The sequence below is a fragment of the Ambystoma mexicanum genome, chromosome 14 (assembly GCF_040938575.1).
Source record: "Ambystoma mexicanum isolate Mex_15411 chromosome 14, UKY_AmexF1_1, whole genome shotgun sequence".
Lineage (NCBI taxonomy): Eukaryota > Metazoa > Chordata > Amphibia > Caudata > Ambystomatidae > Ambystoma > Ambystoma mexicanum.
Window position 1 is genome coordinate 211,104,806 of NC_090940.1, and position 23,960 is coordinate 211,128,765.

The window sequence follows — 23,960 nt, forward strand, 5'->3', positions numbered from 1 at the left end:
ATGACCAGATGTGGAGGTGGGTGCAGAAGGGGGCGTGACAAGGATGAGGGTGGTGGACGGTATAGAAGGGCGATTAAGAAATTAGAGGCACAGTTTGCTAAACAGATAAATGTAGTGTTGGAGAGATGTTGTTTTTCGAGAAAACAATGTGGGTGAATCTGTGGATGCTTTAATAGCTGATTTAAGGGGTTTGCTGGCATTGTGCGAGTTCACATGGAGGGGGGGGGGGTTAATACATTCGTGATGAATTGATGATGCACACTCAAACCCTAAAATTAAGCAACTCTAATGGCCAGCTAAAAACCCACCATTGCAAGAGGCATTGTCGATCGCCAAGGGAGTGTAATTAACAAGCAAGTGAGGTCAATGGCGATGGCAGTAAGGAAAATGTGCAGGTTGTGAAAGAGGTAGAGAGCAACAGAGAGGGTGCGGGGGGAGATGCAAAGGTATGTGTTATAAAGAAAAACAACGGCAGCAGCTAATGGTGGGCAGATTCAGTACCAAGTGGTGCCCAAAGGCCAATGCACGGGATGCAGATTCGAGAAGCATGCCATGAAGGTGAAAGAGTGTCCTGCAATGAGGGAGGGTCAAGTGTAGGAAATGTGGTAAAATGGGTCATTTCGCTAGGTTGTGTTAAACCAATAGAATGCCAGAGAATGACAATATCATAACATATCTGGAAGAGGAGAAAGTGGAATGGTCTAACAAAGTGGTTCTCATTGGGGGAGGATGAGGAAGGTGAATATGTACCTCCTCAAGTGGAGATAGCTGGGACAGGATGTACTGTGAAAGCGCTAGCTAATTCAGGTTCACCTTATACCATTGCACCAGGAAAGTATAAAGAGATCTGGGTAGGGAAGAAGCACAGATTGCACACTAGTGACCTAAAGCCTATGGCGGAGCAGGCCCGGACTGGAGTATAGGGCAATGGGCCCATGGCCGAACCAAAAAATGCAAAATGCTGACGTGGGCCAGTTTTGTTGGTCAAAGTGGGCCACTTTCTGGCCGGTGAGGGCCAGTTTGATAATTCACTATGCAGCTAATTGTTTTGACACGTGTTGCTGAATACATATTCTTTAAAATGCACAATTTGCATCACATTTGATATTAAAAAAAACCTTGGGTGACACAAAAGGAATGAATAGTCATTTACAACTATGGGCCCCTTTTTCATTGGTGCCGAGACAATTTTATGGCCCAGTCTGTGCCTGTGGAGGAGGAAAGATTGATGCAATGGTTTTGTGTGGGACACAATTACATATGGTACGAAGCATATTTGAGCAAAGGTGTACGTAACAACCAAGGGTGATTGTATGCTTGGATGGCAACACCCAGGGAAGTTAGGATTGGATTTGCATCCGGGAAAGGAGCAACAAGTAAGAACAGTTGATGTAAACCGATCAGATATTTGCTGAGGAAGTTGCATCAAAATGTAGAGTTGTTTTGAAAGGGCATTTGGAAATTGGGTGGTGGTTGCCATAAGATCCAGTTGTCAGCGAAGGCTGTGCTGTGTGTGTATAAAACCAGAACTGTATCTCTGTGTGAGAGAACAATTACAGGGCTTATGTCAGTAGGGCATAATTGAACCAATAGAGAGTAGTGAGTGGCTGTCCCCGATTGTTGTCAAGCAGTGTCTTGATGGTCGCTCAGATTATGTGTAGATTGGAGAGATCTAAACCAGAGTATTTGGGTTAACTGGTATCCGTTACCGAAAGTCAAAGAGATGCTTACAACTATGGCAGAGGCGGGATGATGCAGTCATCTGGACTTCTCGTTTGCTTACCATCAGGTGGATTTATATCCTTTGTCCCGTGGTGGATTTATGTTCTTTGTCTCGTGCTTTAACTGTGTTTATCACTCACATGGGGGCATATCAATTCAAGAGAATGCCGTTTGGTCTGTCCTCAGCATCGGCCATGTTTTAGAAGATCATGGAGGATTTATTAGGTGATATTCCTGGAGTCGAATGTTTCTAGATGATATCCTAGTGGGTGCCAAAACTGAAGTGGAGCATGACGTAAGAGTATGTGAAGTGTTGCAGAGGTTAGAGAGTGAGGCTGACCGTTAAGAAGGATAAATGTCAATTCAAAGAACTTCAGGTGTCATACTTGGGCCAAAAGAAGGCTTGGAAACTCGTCCTGAGATGGTTGTCGCTATTCTCAAGGTGAAATCACCCAAGAATAAGGATGATAAAAGATCATTCTTAGGATGAATCAAATATTACGCAAAGTTTGTAGAGAACGTTGCAGCAAAGTGTGCTGTTTTACGTGATCTCTTAAAGGTGCAAAGGTATTGTGTTGTGGGTGAGTGAAGAAAAAAAGCATTTTCGGGAATGTAGGAGGTGGCGACCACGCCCACGTTATATAGGTTTGATCCAGCGGCTGTGACGATTGTGACGTTCGAGGTATGGGGGCTGTGCTTAGTCAACTTTATAGGGGTGTCGAGGTACCCATAACCTTTGAATCTCAGGCTTTAACAGAAAGTAAGGCAAGGTATTCTGCCATAGAATTAGAGAGTTTGCCGTGTCACTGGACGTCCATATATTTTAGGATCTATGTTTGGTGCATTCTTTAGAAAATCGGGAACGATCACACACCATTGATGCATCTGTTTTCAACGAGAGGTTAAGGTGTTTGGCGGCATTGCAAGGATATCATTTTGTGGTGGAGCATATCTCTGGACGATGTAATACTGTGGCAATTTTTTTCTATCTAGAGGACCTATGGATGCTAAAGTCCAAGAGCGTGATATATGTGCAGAGTGGATTGTGCAAGTAGAGCAGACTGAGCAGTGCTTTCTCCAAGTCAGTTCGCTAGAAGAGGTGAAACAGATGAAGAAATGATGCTGGCCATAGTGAACACAGAAAAGGGATGCTGTCCTGATGCCTACCCCCGGGCATCAGGACCAAGGCCCTCAGCTCCGGGAGCAGGCATCCAGACATTTGTTTAAACCTCAGCAGCCCCTGCTAGGGGCTGTCTGGGTTCAGTCCTGGCGCCATAGGCGCCAGGCTCATAGACTTTACTTACCTGATGCAGACCATGCTGCAAAAGAGTCCAAGCCTACATGAGGCCTGGATGGGACTATTTTGTTACAGGGACTATTTTTTACTCGAGCGTGGCTCTAGGGAACTTCTTACCTGGAACTACTTTGGAGGCTATTTAAACCACACCCGAACAGCAGCACATGCTTCGAGTTATTCTGCATCTAGCAGCTTGACGCTCACTGTGCCTGCAGCCAGCATCCAGTCTTCTGCCACGCCCGCCTCCAATCCAGAGCTCCTAGAATAAAGAAGAAAAAAAGGACGAGGTTAGAAAACGAACTTATTTCAAATTCCTCACCTAATTCCGGAACCATTTCATCTCCGGACCTGGAAAGTACATCAGTCCTACACGCGTCGCTTCGCCAGCTCCAGCACGGCGCCATACTCACCAGTTCTCACAGCATCTTTCGATCTGGCACTGTCTCCATCATTTCTTCGCCGTAATCCGGCACCTATGGGACACAAGAAAAAACACGGTGAGCCGAGGGAATCAACAAATACAACCTCTTACCACCATAAACTTACCACCGGCGGTATTATTCCATAACTCTTCACATTTGCATATGCTGCATCTGTAAAGAGGGAGAAAAACAACACGTTAACGCATGCAGTATTTACCGGACAGAGTTGGATAACCGACTCTTATCTGAACGCCAGCAGCAGCTACGAGACCACCTTCTCACAAACTCAGTTGCAACTTAAGGAAGGAAGGGGACAAGAGAGAACATCAGGCACATTGAACTCTTTGAACTTGATACTTACCAATCCCGTCAGGGACTTCAGAGTCAATACTTAATGGAACTCTCCCAACGCCTTCAAACCAGTGAAGTAACTGGTATCTACGCGCCCCTGCAAGACACGCAGGATGGAGAGCTCATCTTTTACGAACATAAGGTGCGGTTACTAAGGGGATCTCGGAGGTGATTAGTGGGGGAGATCGAGAACAGTTGGGAGGCCATCACTAAAACCCACAGGTGGTTAATCCCTGTCTCCACTTGCAGGAAAATACTTCTTCAGGTCCAGCAGACAAGACTAGGCGGGCCAGTCCAGACAGTCATCTCTGCACTACGCATCACGTTGAAAGAGACCGCAGCTGTCGGGTTTCGATCGACACCCCTGTGGGGTGCAGGTGAGCATAACAGATGGAAGGCGGGAGAACACATTTGTTCTCCTTACTACAATGTGAGGGGCGAGTTGAGCTGGTCTGATTTAGGGTTGGCAAGGAGAGAGATCGATACCTCCCACGAGGTGGGCTCATGGTAGCCCTTTGGGGAAAAGCCTGATCAAACAGAGGTTGAGGGCAAGGTTTTGGTGGCCCGGGGATGGATGTTATCGTTGATGATTAGGCAGGGTCGTGCATCCCCTGAAGAATGAGTGGTAAGTCGATAAAGACACAGAGCATTGAAACAGGCAGAGTGGATATACCTGAGTGGGTGTGGGGAAAAGCTAGTGATCGATTTCATGGGTTTTATTAGGACAAGAAAACAGGTTTGCTATTGTTTTTGTTGATTATGCTTCTAGGTGGTTCGAGGTGAAATTTGTAGAGATCATTACAAGAAGCGTAATTGATTATCGAGAAAGTTTAACTTGGAAAGATTATCCTAATATTAATATCAGACAATGGTGTGCGGCTAGTCTCATGTGAAATGCAAAAATATATGGGTTCCCATGGAATTGAAAATCATCAAATCCTTCTACAAACCTGGGGTTAATGGACTGGTGGAACACGTAAATGGTATCGGTAAAGAGACAATCCACCTGGCGCATGACGTGGAGGGTGTGTTTGAGAAATTTTAACCGCATACAAAACACACCACATGTGGCGACAGGGTATCGCCTTTTGAGAAGATGAGGGGAGGGAGATGCGGTTCTAGAGTACATCCACATTGGCTGTCGGAAGGTGCAGATAAGAGGGTGGTGGGAAAGGAGGACGAGTTTTCAGTTTATGGGTGATGTCATAAGAGTGAAGAAACCTATTAGTGTACCTAAGTGGTGCTCAAGGTACAAGAGTGGGCAGGAGACATGTGGTGACAAGTGATGGGGAAAAGGTGGAGGATGGATCGGGTACCGATTGTTTGGAACCGTGATGTTATGGAACAAGCTTCAGGGAATGTTGAGAACAGTGTGCTAGTGGATTGACGTGATGACTGGTATAAAAATGGTTGTGTTGGGGCAGAAAAGCAAACCCCTGCGTACATATAAATCGAGAGGTCGGAGGGAATCAGTTGGCTGGGTCAGAGGAGTTGCGAGAGAGTGAGAACTATTGTATGGAAGGAGAACAAGAAGTGTGTAGTGGTAGTGGTGGTGGAGTAGAGGAGAAGTTTCTACTCTGGCGAGAAGATGCATAAAGTATGATGATTATGAAGACGGATAAAAATATGCAGAACATCATTCAGTACACCTAGATTTACTGTCATATTAACAGTGTTAAGTAATCTATATGGACAATATTGTAGAGTAATACCAGCAGTGGGTGTTTCATCATATGTTGGGTTTTTAATGGTTGTATTAGAGCGGATATGAACTTATTTATTGCAGTGTATATAATTTAATTCCTTAATATAGTTTTATCTATGCATTGTATAAGGAGAAGCATAAGTTGTATCTTAGCATTGTAGGCGCGTGTGGTGACATTCTATTTTGGCATCCTTGGCGTGTCCTCGTGCGCGGTTTTCTTTTGACAGAAACCGGGGATAATGGCGCTTATGCCCAATGCTGCTGAGGTCCTTTATTTACAATAAAATACTTGCATGTTATCCATTGCATTGTTGAATCTGGTCCATTATTACGGCACTTGGCTTATTGGGAAGGGATAGGTGGGTTAAGGAACTTGGAGGCTGCACAGAAGAGGGAACTCTGATGCTGCGTTCATTACACGTCTATAGGTACTATGAGGTCACCACAGTAAAAGGAGTGCATTATTACAGCGTTCTCCTTCTAATGGTCCCCGCGGCCGCTCCCTAACCTACTGAAAAAACAGAAACTGGACATCAAGAGTGTGTGGAGGGTAATGGGGGGGGCAGGAGGGCGGTGGAGTGGTCCGAGGTGCTGTTCTCTTCTCCCACCATCCGTTAGTTAACTCCCAGAATGGGTGGCAGACAGGAGAGCAGGGGTAAAGGTACCAAACCTTTCCCCACACCCTCCAGTCTGTCGTCCTGCTTTGTTAATTTCGACCAATGTGATGGCATTGGCCTGTGGCAAAATGAGACTGTTACAAAGGTCATGGGATGAAAAGGCAATCTGTCTGCCTTGTCTTCAAATCTGTCTCTGTAGAAATCAGTATACAAGATGGCTGTGTGTTAGTGTTTCAACAGAAAGGCTGTGGGATGTAGCGAGCACAGGTGTAGGTATACAGGCAAGCTAAACCATAACTGATGCATTTTCCTTTGTTCCAAATGTCTAGCTCTGTAAAGAGTTTGCCTTAATTCCTTCCAGGTGGTGCTAAAGTGTCATCCTAGAGCCAACACTAAAGCAATACATTTTTTTTCCTTCCAGATTTGTCAAAAAAAGTTACCTCTTCTGCCAAACTGTCAGGTTTTTCAATGTGACCTCATGTCAGATGAAAGCCGTATCTGCTTCCAATTCAGAATCTCCTAAAGATGCACATCAGTAATGTTCAAACTACCTCCCGGCCATGCATATCAGCTTAGTATTTCTGTAATAATTAATGCACTGCATAAGTCTGCTCCTAAAATGAAACCGTAGTCTGGTGCTAATGAAGAAAATCAGAGGGCATTAATTTAGCAAAATGACTCGGGCAGGTGAGCCAGCCAATCAGATGGCTGGGAAAGCAGGCTTGAACCACCGACTGCCTCCCCCATCGCCATCTTCACTCCCACCCCATTTTTTTATTTAATTTCTTTTTCTTCTCCTCCTCACACCACTACTTACCTTATTTCGGCGGGTGCCGCCGCCACATCAGCTCCTTCCATTCGCCTCCCACGGGCCCCACTTCCCTTTCCATGGCGACCATCTTGGAAAAGGATTTTCATTCCTACAGCGGGATACCGCTTTGATAACCTGGGGTGCTAATGGCCTTAATTTCCCGTTCCAGCTCCTCTTTTGCTTCACTCTATTGTTGGCTAGGGTCTTTTAGCTGCGTGGTCGCGGGTAGGTGGAGATGCTGCCCACACTTCCTTTTGTGAAATAAAATCTAGTTTGATCCCAGATACCTTGCGCTAGTTATTAGGTACATGGATATCTACACACGTTTTTCAAAACCCATTGTGGTTTTATTTGTGTTTTTAGACAAATAGTCATGAGTGGTAAACCAACGCATGTTTCGACCTCAACGGTCCTTTTCAAGGCTGTTTCATTTACATACATGTGTGAAGGTGATATTTGTGACAAAAAAAGGGATGAGTGTGACATGATTGGATTTGTAAACAATACATTTGTTGTATGGACATTTTTGTTATATGTATGACATTCATAGAGGTCATGAATATCGCGTAGTATATACACATGATGGTATTAATTGATTCTACAACAACAATGAATCAATGACTATGAACATCATGTGTGTATATACCGAGCGGTATTCATGACCGGTATGAAAACTCTAATAAAACCACACTAGGTTTTGAAAAACATTTGTGTAGATATCCATCTATCTAATTAACTAGCGCAGGGCATCCGGGACCAATTTTTTTTAATGTTAATATATAGCTTCTTTACGAACCTAAAACGGAACTGTTCATTAATTAACCACCTGGTTAAGAAGAATTGTTTGTAAAAGTGTTAGCCACTGTAAAGACCATAGTCGATTTTGAGGAGTACCATTGTGTGTACATCATAACAGGTGAGATGTGCTTCAGTCACACTAGCAGCAGCGGCATTATATATATATATACAATAGATGGCAACATCTGTAATTTTGAAAGTTATAGATTCCACCATTCCCTGGCATGAATGTTTGTGGCACTAGTTGGCACTTGGAGTCAAAAGTAGCCCTGGTTAGCTGTTGCCATCAACGCTCTCAGCAATTTCGACCCATGTAAGCTGCTATAATTGACGTGGAAGAAGAAAAGGGAACCAATCTGTATTTATAAATGTAACCCCTCCTGTATGTTTTAGCCGTATACTGACTTCTCCTGTCCAACCCTGCATTTCGCCCAATCGCACGAAAACTCTTCCACAACTGGCTATATGATCAGAAAAAGAATGCTCTGCTAATTTTAGTTGAAAAACAAAATAATTCTTCAGAGGTCCTACTGCTACCAACGCACATGTTCTCTCCTGCTTGAGCTGCTGCAAGGCTGTATAGGCAGCCCCCACTTGCTTTGTACACCAGCACCCACCTGATTGTGGCCAGAACGAATTCCTGGGCTTTCAGTTTTGCATACTCTTCCTGAAGGCCCCTTCTTCGCACATAGAGCTTGGGCATACTTTAGGAAACGCCACATTGTTTTCTTCACACAAATACCACATTTCCGCTGTTGTGGCCCTCTTATTAAGTTGTCCTCCACGGGCGGGCTCCTCCTACCCGTTCAGCCATTCTAAGCTGGATGAAGTGATCTGTTCAAGCATGGATGTTCTGTTTGATTTTTACGTCTGTCTGGCAGTTTAACCCATGGATACTTTGCAGTCTGATTAAAACATTGTTGGATGGATTAGTCGCCTGATCTTGGTTTCCTGCATAATGTAAATGTTGGTGCATCTGTGCCAGCAGCATGTTCCTTTTGAGATGCAAGCATCCTAAGCATCCTATACATGTTTGTAGATGTGCTCGGGTAGATGAACCAAAGCCTTTTTCCCAATGCAGCAATGAAGCAGACTTGGTATTCGTAACATGTACTCATGCGCTGGTCTTGCCAGTTCTCATGCTCCCCTAAAAGTAGCTCTTACAAATCTCTGACTCTGTATTATACTATACCCTGTATGTCGTCCACCGATGACCGTATCGTTTTGGACATGATGTTTTAGCAGGCTAAATTTGGCAATGCGGCAGGATTTTCAGCTGCTCCCTTAGAATTGTCTTTGTTGTCTATTTACAAATTACTGGTTGCATTCCTACAGTTCCTCAGAAAACCTCTTGGACCGTAGCATTTCTGCTAGAGTACCTGCAGTGCAGCTGCGTGGGTTGATAATGTACTTCTGTTTCATTAGGCCTTGGATTTCGGCATGGACGGCAAGATCAACCTGACGGAACTCACCATGGCCTTGGAGAATGAGCTGCTAATCACCAAGAATGAGATCCATCGGGCTGTGCTGGCCAGCTTCAAATCCGAGATCCGCCATTTACTGTATGTCTCTGCCCTGTGCTTGAAAGTTAAGCATAACGTTTTCAGATCTATAAAACGCACGTCAAGGTCTAATCATGTGGTGAACATTGACCATCTATACATCCCTTTCCTTAAGAGCAACATCAGGATTAATCAATCTCTAGCATGTTATGTGATCCCGCTAAACACTTATCACTCGCACCTTTAAACATCAGAAATAAGTCAGTACTTTTTTGAGCCAGTCCAACTCTTTTCGATTCTAGAAGGCTCTTTTTGCCTAAAATCAGTAAATTTATAGGGATTCGTTAAAGTGAGCCATTACATCTTGGCTTCCTAAATTATTATGGCCTGTCCCTATTCTTCCCCCTGAACTACGTAGACTGCAGGGTTGTTGCTCAGCTTGAAAAGGCTTTTCATATAAATCATGTATGCTGGCCATGACCTCTGATGTAATCTTATGTGTTTCCTGCTTTAAAGTCTTCTGATGTTTTGGTAATGGGGGAAGCAGCGTTTAAAGGAAGTGATCTAGAAACCTATGTAATTAGTGTGTGTGTGTGTATGTGTATATATATATATATATATATATATATATGTATATATATATATATATATATATATATATATATATATATATATATATATATATATATATATATATATATATATATATATATATATATATATATATATATTCGGGTAACACTCATGATAATTGCACCTTCAAATAGACTGAAGTGTAGTAAACTCTCCACTGGTGAGGAACCTGTTTTTGTGTAGATGGCGAGTGGGCACAGCTACATTTTTCAATCCTCAATTTGTAATGGTAGAACTTTTAAATCATGTCAGTGGGGTGCAAACCCTCTAGTTAGTGCCTCTGTGCTGGACACTGGAGTAGAACTGGAGGAAAAGGACCAAGGAGGTAGCCGTCGGCGAGGGCAGCACACCCTAAAAACCACTTGGTGGTAAAAAAAAGAACTTTAGGTCCATTGGTTCATCTTCAATAACGATAAGCGATCACATGCTCATTTGCAAATGTAATTTGTGATCGTTTGTATGTTATCACTTTCCTGTGCGGATGCTTCATATTCCAATGCATTACCATTCCTGCAGCTGCTAGGACATTGCTGTTGATCAGAAGTCTGTGCAGTCAGTATATCATTGATTGTTCGCCATGTTCTTTCTGCTGGTTGAATTCGATGTATAGGGAGGTTGCTTAGTGCTCGTGTGCTGGGGTTTCTTTTGCTGATAGGATGTATTTGCACCCGGTTAGTAAGATTAGTAAGTATTTTACTGCGTTGTCACTGCATGTTGAAAGACCATTGGGGAACAGGTGGTTGGAAGGGTAGTTACTTTGAAGCCTCCAGCGCACACTCTAATGTAACATATCATATACTCTGGATGTCTGAGTGATGGCTGCTTTCCTTGGATGTGTTTTGGTGTTGGTGGTATTGATCACTTGGATTTGATAAAGCAATCATCAGAGCAGGTCAGGGGGAGCGTTTTTGAAGGAGTGTACTGCCCTTAGCACCACAGCTGTGCCAAGGTCCCTTCCTTTATGCTGAAGCATCATTTTCAGGGCGGGTCTGGCGATCAGGTGCCCTGTTTGCGTCGTTCTTGGGTTCTGGCATGTGTGGCGAGGCTCCGGACAGTCGAGGGCCGGGTGCATTACGAGTTTTCAAATTTGGTGGGTGGGGTTGGCAGGAGTTGGCAGCCAGTAAGGTAAGAGAGAGGTTGCATACTGTTTTTTGTGGATCATGAATGAAATGCCGTTAATGTGGAGCATGAGAGTTGGCAGCTGGACCCATGCCACCAATATCGCCCTTGTGCCCCACGTTTTTAGCCAAAAACATTTTTTAGCTGCGGTGCACAGACCCAGATGTATAATTGAACAAATTAAAATGCAAGTAGAAGAGTCCAAAGTCCTGTGGACGTTTATAAAAAATAAAAGCAAGAACTGCAGGAGGATTACCCTGACAACCTGAGGCCAGTTGGCAACTCTTGAGTCACCTACCGTTAGTTCTGTATATGAACGATTGTGTCCATATGCTGCACCCGTGGGGAAAGCCAGAACCCTAAATGCCCCGGAAATGTCAGCGTGGTGCCTTAGCCTAGCTCTGTGAACCAAATGTATATAAGCAATGAATTCAAGCACCGCAGATGTAGAGTAACACTATACAAAATGCATGCTAACATTGATGGTTAAACTAGAAAGAAAGGTTCATGTATATTTTCACCCTGCAACAGTAGATAAAGGGAGAAGCACACTCCCTTATATTCGGTAATAACCTGGAAAAATGCATGTGTGAAATGAAGTTCTCACGTCACTCGTTAATCCGTAGTGTGCACCTTTCCTTCCTAGTGGACGAACAGACCAAGGTACCAGAGAGATAGAAAAGCTGCGCTCTGACTTGGATAAAAATGAAAAACTGAAGACTCTGTTGGCCTCTGAAGTTGATGACCACCACGCGGCGATAGAGCAGCAGCATGAGCACAACCTCAGGTAGCAACGCGTACTCTGCGGCTCACCCGTAAAGCCAATTGCTTATTGCTGTCATTGGATCAGCCAAGTGAGCTCAGTGTTTCCACGTACAAGTTTGCTGCCAGTTTACCCCAGCTGCATTCCTGTGTTTAAAAAACATTTTTAAAGTGTCCCTCGCCCTTATCATGCCCATACTACATTATTCAACCATCCTAAACCCTGCCTAATACATTTTCGTATAATGGGTCACATACGCTTTGGAATAATTGCCGGAGTCACTGGCATATCCGTACTTAGAGATTTTTGACAATGCGTTGTAATTTTTTTTAAAACACTGTGTGGCCAGATATAGAGGGTCATTTTTCCCAAGTGTCAATATAAGCTTTGAAAGTTGCCTTTGCTTATCTCTCATGATGTATCCAAACATATGGTTATAGGCATAACCGACCAGCATTGGCGAGGCCAATAGTTTGGGCTTTTGTTTAGGTTTGTATTCAGCATTTGCCAGGCACTGATTTATATATTTATTTGGTTTTTTTGTAGCGTGCTTAATGCCAGAGGTCGGTTTGTAAGAGCGGATCCAGGATTCAAACCTCTGTTGCTGTGCGTGGTCTTGCCTCCAAGACAGGCACGTTGCCGCTGTGCACTACCTGGACAAAATGGTGTGATTGACTAGAAATATGACAGCAGTGCTTGGCAAATGTCTGTCTAATACCTATACATAAGCCCCAGCAGCAGACTTTGTAAATGCTGGGTGTTAGGTAAGAACTGGTGTGGGACTTTACAAGACTTATCTCTAGGTATTAGGTTACCCACCTTTTAATATAGGCTGGTACTACACAAGTTGGTAGTGTGACTGAGCAGCCAGGCTTATTTTAAGAGGGGTAATGTGAGCTGTACAATGAAATTAGTAAATACAGGTTTCCAAGTAAACACTTACACACTTAAAGTTATAGTATGCATATTTATTTATATATACACAAGGATAAAGGATAGACTATCGTTTAAAAGTAGCAACTATTAGTAACATTAATCCCAAAGTTGGGATTCAATTCGACAAGAGCAATAAAGTAGGTGAGTACACTTTTCGTATGCTAAACATATTCTAGCACACTGAGTGACGTCATTTGAGGTCAGTATTAGTTAATGTTAAAGGACACTTGTACTGTGCACTATCACCACCGGAGTGGTCCCCTGGCGCTCTGGCGGCTCTGAAATAGGAAGGGAGGGGTGGTTAGTGGGAAGAAGCTGGAAAAGTGCAAGAGAGCAGAGATGTGCTGTTGGCGGCCTCAGCCCGGTGGGTCCGTTGGCTGGGTCTGGGGTGTTTTGCGTCCGGTAGTCGTCGTGTACTGCTGTGCGGGTCTATATATGTTTTTGTTTTGTTGTTGCAATGTAGTGAAGTGTTTGCGGTTTGTTGTGCTGTAGGTTTGTGCTTGTGATTGGTTTAGAGTTTGAGAGGTGTATGCAGAGGGGGAAATTGTTAGTGCAGTTGGTTAGTTGGCATCATTATCCTGAATTGAGGCGCTGGACCTCTGCAATCTCCCCAGGTGGGGCTCGGGAGCACCCCTGCACCTCTGTCCTGATCTGGGTCCGTCCGGCCTTCGAGGTCCCTTTCACATCTGGCTCCCTCCTCCCCCAGGCTTCCCTTCCCACTCCTACGGCTAGCACACCTGCCTATGTCCACAGCTCAGATAGTGTGGTGATTGCTAATATCCCAAATAATTCCACTATATTATGGTACCTGGTGGCAACTATAGGGCGAGTGCGGGTGTTGGGTGGGATGTTGACTCCATCTCAGTTTGGGTGTCACCTGTGTTCCCCTCTAACCGGCGTACTTCGTCCAGGTGCTGTGGGAGCTTCTTCACACACAGAGATGTCCACAGTCTGTACTGGGGGTTGTCCGTGTCCACTCATCCCTTTTTCCTTTTTGTTTCGGTTTTCAGTTTGATTCTGTGGTGTTGAAGAGCCAGGTTTTTAATAATTTTCTAAATTTTAGGTGATTTTTGGTGTTTCTTATATCTTTTGGGAGGTAGTTCCACGTTTTTGCAGCTAAATTGTAGAAGGAGGTGCTTCCCAGTTTCTTCTTGAGGTATGGTTTAGGTTCCAGGCGGAGTTTGTTGCTTGACCTGAGGGTTTTTTTGGGTTGTAGATTATTTTCTTTTGTAGGAATTCTGCTCCCTGTCCACTGATTGCCCTGTGCGTTATCCACATTGTTTTGAAGGTGATGCATTGTTTTACTGGGAGCCAGTGTAGTGTTTTTAGGGCAGGAGTAATGTGTTCTCTTCTTGATTGTTTGAGGAGTAGTGTGGCTGCTGCATTTTGGATCCGTTGTAGTTTCTTCGGGAGGTATTCTCCAGTTCCGAGGTAGAGGCTGTTTGCATAGTCGATACTTGACATGATGAGGGCGACGATAGTGAGTGTTTTGTGCGTGAAGGAGAGGAATGGTAGAATTCTTCTTGCCGTGTGGAGGAGGAAAAAACATTTCTTGACTGTTGCATTTACTTGTGGTTCTAAGGTTAGGATGTTGTCCATCAGGACTCCCAGATTTTTTACTACCTTAGATGGTGCAGTTCCCATTTCCGTTGGCCACAGGATGTCAGTTTCGTTCTCTTGGTCTTTGGATATGATCATGATTTCCGTCTTTCCTGGATTGATTTTCAGGTTGTTGGCAGTCATCCAGTTGAACACTTCTTTTAGACACTTGATTAGGGTTGAATGATCAGCTTGGGTGTCATTGATTTTGTAGATGATTTGGGTATCATCTGCGTAGTTGTAGCATGTAATGTGTACTTTTTGAAGATTCGGATAACCAGAGTCTGGTAGATGTTGAAGTACAGTGGTGATATGAGGATCCTTGTGGAACTCCACAGTTGTTAACTCTTGGAGTGAATTTGAAGGGTTTAATCCATATGGTTTTTGTTCTGTCTGCTAGGAATTATCTAGTCCAGAGTAGTGCTGTGTCTGTTATGCCTATGTTTTCTAGTCTTTTGGTTAGGGTGTCATGACTAACTGTGTCGAAGGCTGCAGAGAGGTCGAGTAGAATGAGGGCTGAGGTTGTGTTTGAGTCTGCATTGGTTTTTAGGTCATCCCAGATGGATAGTAGTGCTGTTTCCATTCCTCTTGCGGGTCTGAAACCGACTTGAGCTTGGTCTAGCAGGTGGTGTTTTTCTACGTATTCTTGGGTTAGTTTATATATGTAGATTTCCAGGAGTTTTGCCGGGTAGAGGATGTTTGAAATCGGCCTGTAGTTGGAGAGGTCTTCTGCGTCGCCACTTGTGTTTTTCAGAAGTGGTTTGATATATGCTGATTTGAAGGTCTTTGGTACAGTCCTGTTGCTAGAGAAAGGTTCATAAGGTTTCTGAAGTATTCTGATGTCCGGGGACAGGGATCCATGGGTGATCCAGCTTTCTTGCTGTGTTTTACCAGCAATGCGAATGCCTCTGCTGATATTTCAGGGTAGTTTTTGAGTTTGTGCTGAGGTTCTGTGATGGGTTTGCTTTGTAGTATGTTGTGGTCGGTTGGTATGTTTTGTATGGATTGTCGTATGTCGTTGATTTTTTTTTTTTTTCTTGAAGCGGTCTGCCAGTTCGTTGCATAGTTTCTCTGAGGGGGTTGGGGTGTTGTCGCAGCCTGGTGGGTTTCTCATCTCTTTAATGATGATAAACATTTCTTTTTGTGTTTTGGTGGCATTGGTGATTCTGTCATCATAATGCCTTCTCTTCGTCTTTTGAATTTCCTTCTTGTATGTGCGGATTTGTCTCTGGAACAGTGTTTTTTTTGTCAGGGTTGTATTCTTTTCTCCATTCCAGTTCCATTTTCTTTCTTTTCTTTTTTCATGGTGCTTAATAGTGGGGTGAACCATTTTGCCATTGCTCTTTTTTTATGGGGTGAATGGTTTTTCTGGGGCGATCTTGTCTGCGATCCATTTTTGTAGTAGCTCCGCTTTCCCGTCTAGGTCAGTTCGCTCTAGTTCTGTAGTTGATGGTTTGGTTAACTCTAGTTGTTCAAATAGGTTGCTTTCTTTGACGTGTTTCCAGTTTCTTTTTGAAGTGGTTGTGAGTTTAGGGAGTTGGCTGGAGACTTGAGTAGGCAGAGTGATCACGAATTGGGATGATGAGATGGTCGCTCCACAGTATTTGTAACGGCGGTGCCGTCGTGATGAGTTTATCTTCCGCGAAAATTGCGTCGAGGGTGTGTCCTCCCGAGTGTGTTGCCCCTTTGACAAGTTGTCGTAGTTTCATGGTAGTGAGTTGTTCAGTCAGTGAGTTTAGGAAGTTGGCGTGACTGTCTTCAAACCAGATGTTGAAGTCCCCCAGGATGATTAGGTGTTCGTGGTTGATGGCTATGTTGGTGATGGCTTCTATGAAGTTGTCGATGAAGGTTGCATCATATGTCTTTGGCCTGTACACCAGGATGAATGTGACGTTGGTTTTTGGGCTTGCTCTTAGGTGTATTACCATAGTTTCACAGTTTGGGATGTTGAGCGGTTCATCTGTTTTTTTATTTTCAGGTGTCCTTTGAATGTTATTGCAATGCCTCATCCTTTTTTGATTTTCCTGTTTATTTGAAGGCTTTTGAAGTTGGTTGGAAGGCAGCTTTGTATTGTGATTTTGTATTTGTCGTCAAACCATGTTTCTGTGATGAACAGGATGTCAATGCCGTTGTCGTCGAGTAGGTCGAAGATCTCTGTGTGTTTTGACATGGATCTTGCATTTATCAGATTGCAGTGGAGTTTGGAGGTGTTGTTTGGCTTGGACTTTCTTGTTGAGGTCGTACTCCAATCGGTGTTGGGATTTCCTTCCTGGTCGATCTCTTGCTGAGGTGTGGGTTTTGAGGTGTCAGCGTCTTCGAGTAGTTCTTCTAGGTTCTGTCTTGGGTTTTTGTTTTCATCGGGTTCGTCTTCCATGAGTTGTGGTTGTCGATTGGAAGTTCTTCTTGCTTTGGTGATGAAAGGTGTTATCGCATTAGAGGTGTGTTTGTTGTTTCTTGTGGTGTTCATCCTTCTTCTGCGTGATTGTGTGGGGTAGTTTGATGTTGCGGCTTTTAGCGTTGGGTTGGTTCGCTCTGTGACCCGTTGTCTGCGAGGTAAGGAGTTAAGTAGAGTGATTTGTCTCTTCTCTCGGTGTTGGTTAGATTCTTGTTCGTGAGTTCGTGGGTGCGTTCTGTAGTTGTGGTTCTTAGTTGCTGTTCCGGAGTGTTTGCTGCTTCTATTTTTCTTTCCCTCGAAATGGGTCATTTGCACGGCATTTTAAGAGGTTGTTTAATCTTTGTTTGCTGATGTCCAGTTAGTTCTGCTTTGGTCCGGTTGTCCTGTTGTCCTGTGGTGTCGTAATGTGTGTGGAGGGCTGTCTGCTAACAGTTAGGTCTCTGTCTGTGGGTGGTATTTCCGGCTGATGTTGTCAGCTCGTTCAGTTGCTGTCTAGCGAGGGGCAGAGGAGGTGGATTAGGGGTTATATCGTTAGGTGTTCTCGATAGGGTCCTTCTCGGTATACGTGGTTCACTGCAGTGAGCAAGCGGTGAGAGCTTAAGGAGGATATCTACTACTTGAAGGGTGGTTTGGAGGGGCGGAGCTAGGACATATGCCTTATGAGGTGTTAGCCTCTAATAAGGGTGTCACTTCATAGTAATTCACTGGTGGGTTCTGTCTCCTTTTAGGGGTGAGCGGAATTTGAGAGACCGGTTTAAGGATCTGTCAATGAGATCTGAATATTGTACTATGCAATCTAGAGCTAGAACCCCTACCAAGTTTGAGAGACCTGTATAGTGGGCGAGAGGGCTATCAATGCTGTCTGCCACACGATGCAGGCTGGAAATGGAGCCCCTTCCAAATTTGAGGGACCTGTATAGTGGGAGAGGCCTATCGATGCAATCTAGATATCATACAGTGCAATTTGGAGATAGAACCCCTACTAGATTTGAGAGACCTGTATATTGGGAGAGAGGCCTATCAATGCAATCTGAATATCATACAATGCAACTTGGACGCAGAATCCCCTGCTGGATATGAGAGACCTGTGTAGTGGGAGAGAGGCCTATCAATGCAATCTAGATATCATACATTGCAATTTGGAGACATAATCCCCTGCAAGATTTGAGAGACCTGTATAGTGGGAGAGAGGCCTATCAATGCAATTTAGATATCACACAGTGTAATTTGAACACAGAATCCCCTGCAAAATTTGAGAGACCTCTATAGTGGGAGAGAGGCCTATCAATGCAATCTAGATATCGTACTGTGCAATTTGGAGATAGAACCCCTACTGGATTTGAGAGACCTGTATAGTGTGAGAGGCCTATCAATGCAATTTAGATATGTTAATGTTAGTGCGCGGTACAAATGACCTTTAACATTATCACCACCGGAGTGGTCCCCTGGCGCTCTGGCGGCTCTGAAAGAGGGGGGGGATGGTGGGTTAGTGGGTGGAGGCTGGAAAAGTGCAAGATTGCAGTGATGTGCTGTTGGCAGCCTCAGCCCGGTGGTTCCGTCGGCTGGGCCTGGGGTGTATGCGGCCGGTAGTCGTCGTGTGCTGATGTGCGAGTCTATGTGTTTTTTTGTTTTGTTGTTGCAGTGTAGTGAAGTTCGTGCGGTTTGCTGCGCTAGAGGTTTGTGGTTGTGTTTGGTTTGGAGTTTGAGAGGTGTATGCAGAGAAGGAAATTGTTAATGGTATTTGTTAGTCATCTCTATCCTGGACTGAAACCGGTTGGGCTCGTGTAATCTTACCCGACGGGATGCTTGTACACCCTGAGCCTCAGGAGGTACGTGCCCGATTTTCCATTCGAGGCCGTTTGAGGATCTAGCTGTCCCCTCCGCCCGCTCCCTTAATAACCTTGCATGCTCCTCCCCCCCTCCACATGACTAGCGCCGCTGCTATTGTCCATACACCCGGTTGTGTGGTGATTGGTGGTATCTTGTCTGTTCCACAGCCTCGTGGGACCTAGTTGTGGCTGTGAGGGCGGTCGGGGATGGTAAGGGTTGGCTGGAGTAGTTGTATCCGTTTCTCCGGGTCTCGCGGGTGGACCCCTGTGTCCAGCGTCAGCCCTGCTGGTGCCCAGGGTACTTCTGTCGGTTCTAGCGGTTTGTCACTGTCCTTTTTTGATGATTCGTTTGTCTTATTGTTGTTTCGGTTTTAGTCTCCGGTGTTGAAGAGGTAGGTTTTTAGTAATTTTCTGAATTTAAGGTGGTCTTTGGTGTTCCTTATCAATTTTGGGATGTTGTTCCAGGTTTTCGCGGCTAAGTGGTAGAAAGCGGTGCCTCCGAGTTTCTTCTTGATGTAAGGTTTTTGTTCCAGTCGGATTTCGTTGGTTGACCGGAGTGGTCTCGTTGGCTTGTAGATTGTTATTTTTTTTTGTAGGAATTCGGCTCCTTGTCCGCTGATTGCCCTGTGCGTTATGCACATTGTTTTGAAGATGATACGCTGTTTTACTGGGAGCCAGTGTAGTGTTTTTAGGGCAGGGGTGATGTGGTCTCTTCTGGATAGTTTGAGGAGTAGTCTGGCTGCAGTGTTTTGGATCCGTTGTAGCTTCTTCAGTAGGTATTCCGGTATACCGAGGTAGAGGCTGTTTGCATAGTCGATACTTGACATGATGAGGCCGAGGATGGTGAGTGTTTTGTGTGTGAAGGAGAGGAAAGGTAGTATTTTTCTTGCCGTGTGGAGGAGGAAGAAGCATTTCTTGACTGTTGCGTTTATTTGCGGTTCTAAGGTTAGGGTGTTGTCCATCAGGACTCCCAGATTTTTTACTACCTTAGATGGTGATGGTATAGATCCCATTTCTGTTGGCCACGGGATGGCGGTTTCCTTCTCTTGGTCTTTGGATATGATCATGATTTCTGTTTTTCCTGGGTTGATTTTCAGGTTGTTGGCATTCATCCAGTTGAAGACTTCTTTTAGACAGTCGGTTAGGTTTGAATGATCGGCTTGGGTGTCTTCGATCTTGTAGATGATTTGAGTGTCGTCTGCATAGTTGTAGCATTTGATGATGCGTTTCTTGAAGATTCTGATTACAGGGGTTTTGTAGATGTTGAAGTACAATGGAGATAGTGAGGATCCTTGTGGTACTCCACAGTCGTTGACTCGTGGGGTGGATTTGAAGGGTTTGATCCAGACGGTTTCAGTTCTGTCTGCTAGGAATGATTTAGTCCAGCGTAGCGCTGTGTCTGTTATGCCTATGTCTTCTAGTCTTTTGGTTAGGGTGTCATGGCTAACTGTGTCGAAGGCTGCTGAGAGGTCGAGCAGGATAAGGGCAGATGTTGTGTTGGAGTCTGTGTTTGTTTTTAGGTCATCCCAGATGGATAGTAGTGCTGTTTCTGTACCTCTTGTGGGTCTGAAGCCGACTTGAGCTTGGTCTAGCAGGTGGTGTTCTTCAACGTATTCTTGGGTTAGTTTGTATACGTAGGTTTCGAGGAGTTTGGCTGGGTAGGGGATGTTGGAGATTGGTCTGTAGTTGGAGAGGTCATCTACGTCCCTGCTTGTGTTTTTCAGAAGTGGTTTGATGTAAGCCGATTTGAAGATCCTTGGTACTGTCCCTGTTGCCAGTGATAAATTTAGAAGGTTTCTGAAGTATTCTGCTGGTGTTCCTTGTCCGAGGATTGATTTGTAGATGTCCGGGGGGCAGGGATCCATCGGTGAGCCCGCTTTCTTGCTGTGTTTTATTAGCATTGCGAATGCCTCTGCTGATATTTGAGGGTAGTTATTGAGTTTGCGCTGCGGTTCTGATTTGGGTTCGTTTGGTTGTAAGTCGCTGCTGGTTGGTCTCTGTTGGATGGTTTGTCGGATGTCATTGATCTTCTTTTTGAAGTGGTCTGCAAGGTTGTTGCATAGTTTCTCCGAGGGGGTTGGGGTGTTGTCGCAGCCTGGTGGGTTTCTCATTTCTTTAATGATACGGAACATTTCTTTTTGTGTGTTGGTGGCATTTGTGATTCTGTCATCATAATGCTTTCTCTTTGCCTTTTGAATTTCCTTCTTGTATGCGCGAATGTGCTTCTGGAACATTGTCTTTTTGTCTGGATTGTAATCTTTCCTCCATTCAGTTTCCATCTTTTTGTTTTCCTTTTTCATGGTGCTTAGTAGTGGGGTAAACCATTTTGCCATTGCTCTTTTTTTTGATGGTGTGAATGGTTTTTCTGGGGCCATCTTGTCGATTGTATCTGCAATCCATTTGTGTAGTATCTCCGCTTTCCCGTCTAGGTCAGCTAGGTCTAGTTCTGTTGTTGAGGGCTTGGTTAACTCCAGTTGTTCGAATAGGTTGCCTTTTTTGACGTCTTTCCAGTTTCTTTTTGTGGTGGCTGTGAGTTTGGGAGGTTGGATGTAGACTTGAGTAGGCAGAGTGATTACGAATGGGATGATGAGATGATCACTCCACAGTATTTGTATCGGCGGTGCCATGGTGATGAGTTTTTCCTCTGCGAATATTGCGTCCAAGGTGTGTCCTGCCGAGTGAGTTGCCCCTTTTACTAGTTGTCGTAGTTTCATGGTGGCGAGTTGTTCAATCAGTGAGTTTTGGGAGTTGGCATGACTGTCTTCGAACCAGATGTTGAAATCCCCCAGTATGATTAGGTGTTCGTGGTTGATGGCTATGTTGGTTATGGCTTCTATGAAGTTGTCGACGAAGGATGCATCATAAGTTGGGGGTCTGTACACCAGGATGAATGTTATGTTGGTTTTTGGGCTAGTTGTTAGGTGTATGACCATGGACTCGCAGTTGGGGATGTTGAGTGGTTCGTCTGTTCTTATTGTTAGCTGCTCTTTAAATGCTATTGCGATGCCTCCTCCTTTTCTGTTTTTCCTGTTTATTTGAAGGCATTTAAAGTTTGCTGGGAGGCAGCTTTGGAGTGTGATTTTGTAGTTGTCGTCTAGCCAAGTTTCTGTGATGAAGAGGATGTCGATGCCGTTGTCGTCGAGTAGGTCGAAGATCTCTGTAGTGTTTTGACATGGATCTTGCATTTATTAGATTGCAGTGGAATTTAGAGGTGTAGCTTGGTTTGCCTTTTTTTGTTAGGGTCATTTTCTGATCTTGTTCAGGAGCAGGTTTCGGGTTGTCGGCGTTCTCAAGTAGTACTTCTAGGTTTAGCCTAGGGTTTTTGTTTTCATCTGGTTCGTCTTCCAGGGGACATGGTTGTGGGTTGGGGGTTCTTCATGCTTTGGTGATGTATGGTGTTATCGCTTCAGTTGTGCGCATGTTGTATCTGGTGGAGTTTGTCATTCTTTGTGATGTTGGTAGGTTGTTCAGTGTAGTTGGTTTTGGCGTCACGTTGTTTCGATCTGGTGAGTAGGTCTCAGTGAGGTATGGAGTTAGGTAAAGGGATTTGTCTCTTCTTTCAGTGTTGGTCCGATCTTTGAACCTGTCTGTGGGGGTGTGTTCTGTTGTTGCGGTTCTTAGTTGAAGTTTCGGGGTGTTTGTTCTTTCTTCTCTTCTTTCCCTCTGGGTGGGTCGTTTGCGCAGCATTGTACGATTCTGAGTTTTTAGTTTAGTTGTTGTCTTGGTCGGGGTGTAAGGGTGGAGTTAAGGGTTGTATAGTTATGTAGTTGGGTTCTAACAGTGGCTCTCTTTAGTCTCCGTCTCCCTTAGCGACACAGTGTAATTTGAACATATAATCCCCTGCTAAATTTGAGAGACCTGTACAGTGGGAGAGGGGCCTATCAATGCAATCTAGATGTCATACAATGCAATTTGGAGATAGAGCCCTACTAGATTTGAGAGACCTGTAAAGGTCTGGAGTAATTATTAAATGTTTCTCTAAATTGAGGGTGAAGGAGAGAGATCCAAGGGGGGGGGGAGTAATCACCTTGTTTATTATGGGTTTGGCAAGTGGTTCGGGATCTAGGGTAGGGTGGTTGCCCTTACTCCTGACCCCAGCCACTCCTACCTTATTGGTCCTTGTAGTTGATGGTTGACGGCTGGTCACTGCTTCCCTTGCTGACACCTCTAGGAGCCGCCTCTGTTTGAGCCGCCCTTGGCCTTAGGGCCCTTAGCCGCAGGGCTGCACGGCAGGGGGCTGCCCTGGGAGGACCGATAATGAGAGCCGAGAGGACCAACGGTAGCAGAGGGGCTGGGGGAGGGGGAAGGCGGTATGGGAGGCGGGAGGGAAGGAGATTCAGGAAGCGGGCATGGGGTGGCGGCGGGGTCTGCACGGGGCCTCGGGGCCCAAGTACAATCCCCAAAATAACCAAAAAGCAAAAACCATCCACAGCACACGGGGGCAACACTCACCTTGCTCCGATGGAGATGGGGCTGGTGAGCGTTGCTCTGTGGCTATACTACAGACACTAAGGTCCAGGGACCGATGGGAGAGGGGGGCGGGACGGGAGGTGGGAGGGAAGGAGATTCAGGAAGAGGGCGCGGGGTGGCGGCGGGGTCTGCACAGGGCCTCGGGGCCTAAGTACAATCCACAAAAATAACCAAAAAGTAAAAACCAGCCACAGCACACAGGGGCAACACTCACCTTGCCCCGATGGAGATTAGCATTTATTTGTGATCACCATTACAATATTCAGTTTCAAGGAGAGGAAAGTTGAGGTTAGATTAGAAGATACTTTGTAAGTGGTAAAACAGTTAGATTCTCCCAGTGGGATGTAGGCAGTCTTTTATCCTAGCAATAATAGGGTTCAACAATTAAAACCTGTAAGGGAACAAGCACTGCCAAAGCCAATAGGTTCAGCAAAGGGTCTTTAGGGAGCCTGGACAGCCTAAATCAATGGGCCAGTTCAAACATCTGCAGCTCTCTTCTTAGAAAATGTTTTACAATAGTCAGTAGTTCAGTAGAGAATCACAGAAGCTCAAGAGGAGCCACCTTGAAGAAGCACAAGCTGGGAGGCCAGTGCAGGTAAGTTGAGATCAACTCAAAAAGGTTTAAAATAGTACTCCCCAAACTAGGAAGCACCACAATTGGCAAAAGGTAGATGTAGATGTAGATGTGAACAGAGGTTAGCACTGGGGCAACGTGCTAGTCTTGGAAGCAATACCACAAAGAGCAACAGAGGTTCGAATCTCGGATCTGCGCTTAGAAACCAAACTCTGGTATAAGCGTGTTTATAAAAAAAACTATTAAATACCCCAAGCCCCACAGTACCTATGAATGGAAGAATTGGTTCCAGCTGGATGCCTTCCTGTTGCTTTGTAGCAGACCCTTGTTCCTGGTCTTGGTCGTGGTGGAGAAAGTGAGGACGTCTGGAGGGCTCCTGCGGCAGCCGCCAGGAGAGGGACTCGGCAGCAATGGATT

The 23,960-nt window shown here is 44.9% G+C and overlaps 1 protein-coding gene across 6 annotated transcripts in view; it reads left to right on the forward strand.

Moving 5' to 3' along the window:
• Positions 1-23,960, forward strand: part of NIN (ninein) — a 429,800-nt gene that overhangs the window by 245,255 nt on the left and 160,585 nt on the right. For all 6 annotated transcript variants that reach the window (XM_069638956.1, XM_069638957.1, XM_069638959.1 and 3 more), the window contains exons 9-10: positions 9,149-9,285; positions 11,624-11,764. In XM_069638956.1, coding sequence (XP_069495057.1) covers positions 9,149-9,285; positions 11,624-11,764 — 278 coding nt within the window. The remainder of the gene's footprint in view (positions 1-9,148; positions 9,286-11,623; positions 11,765-23,960) is intronic.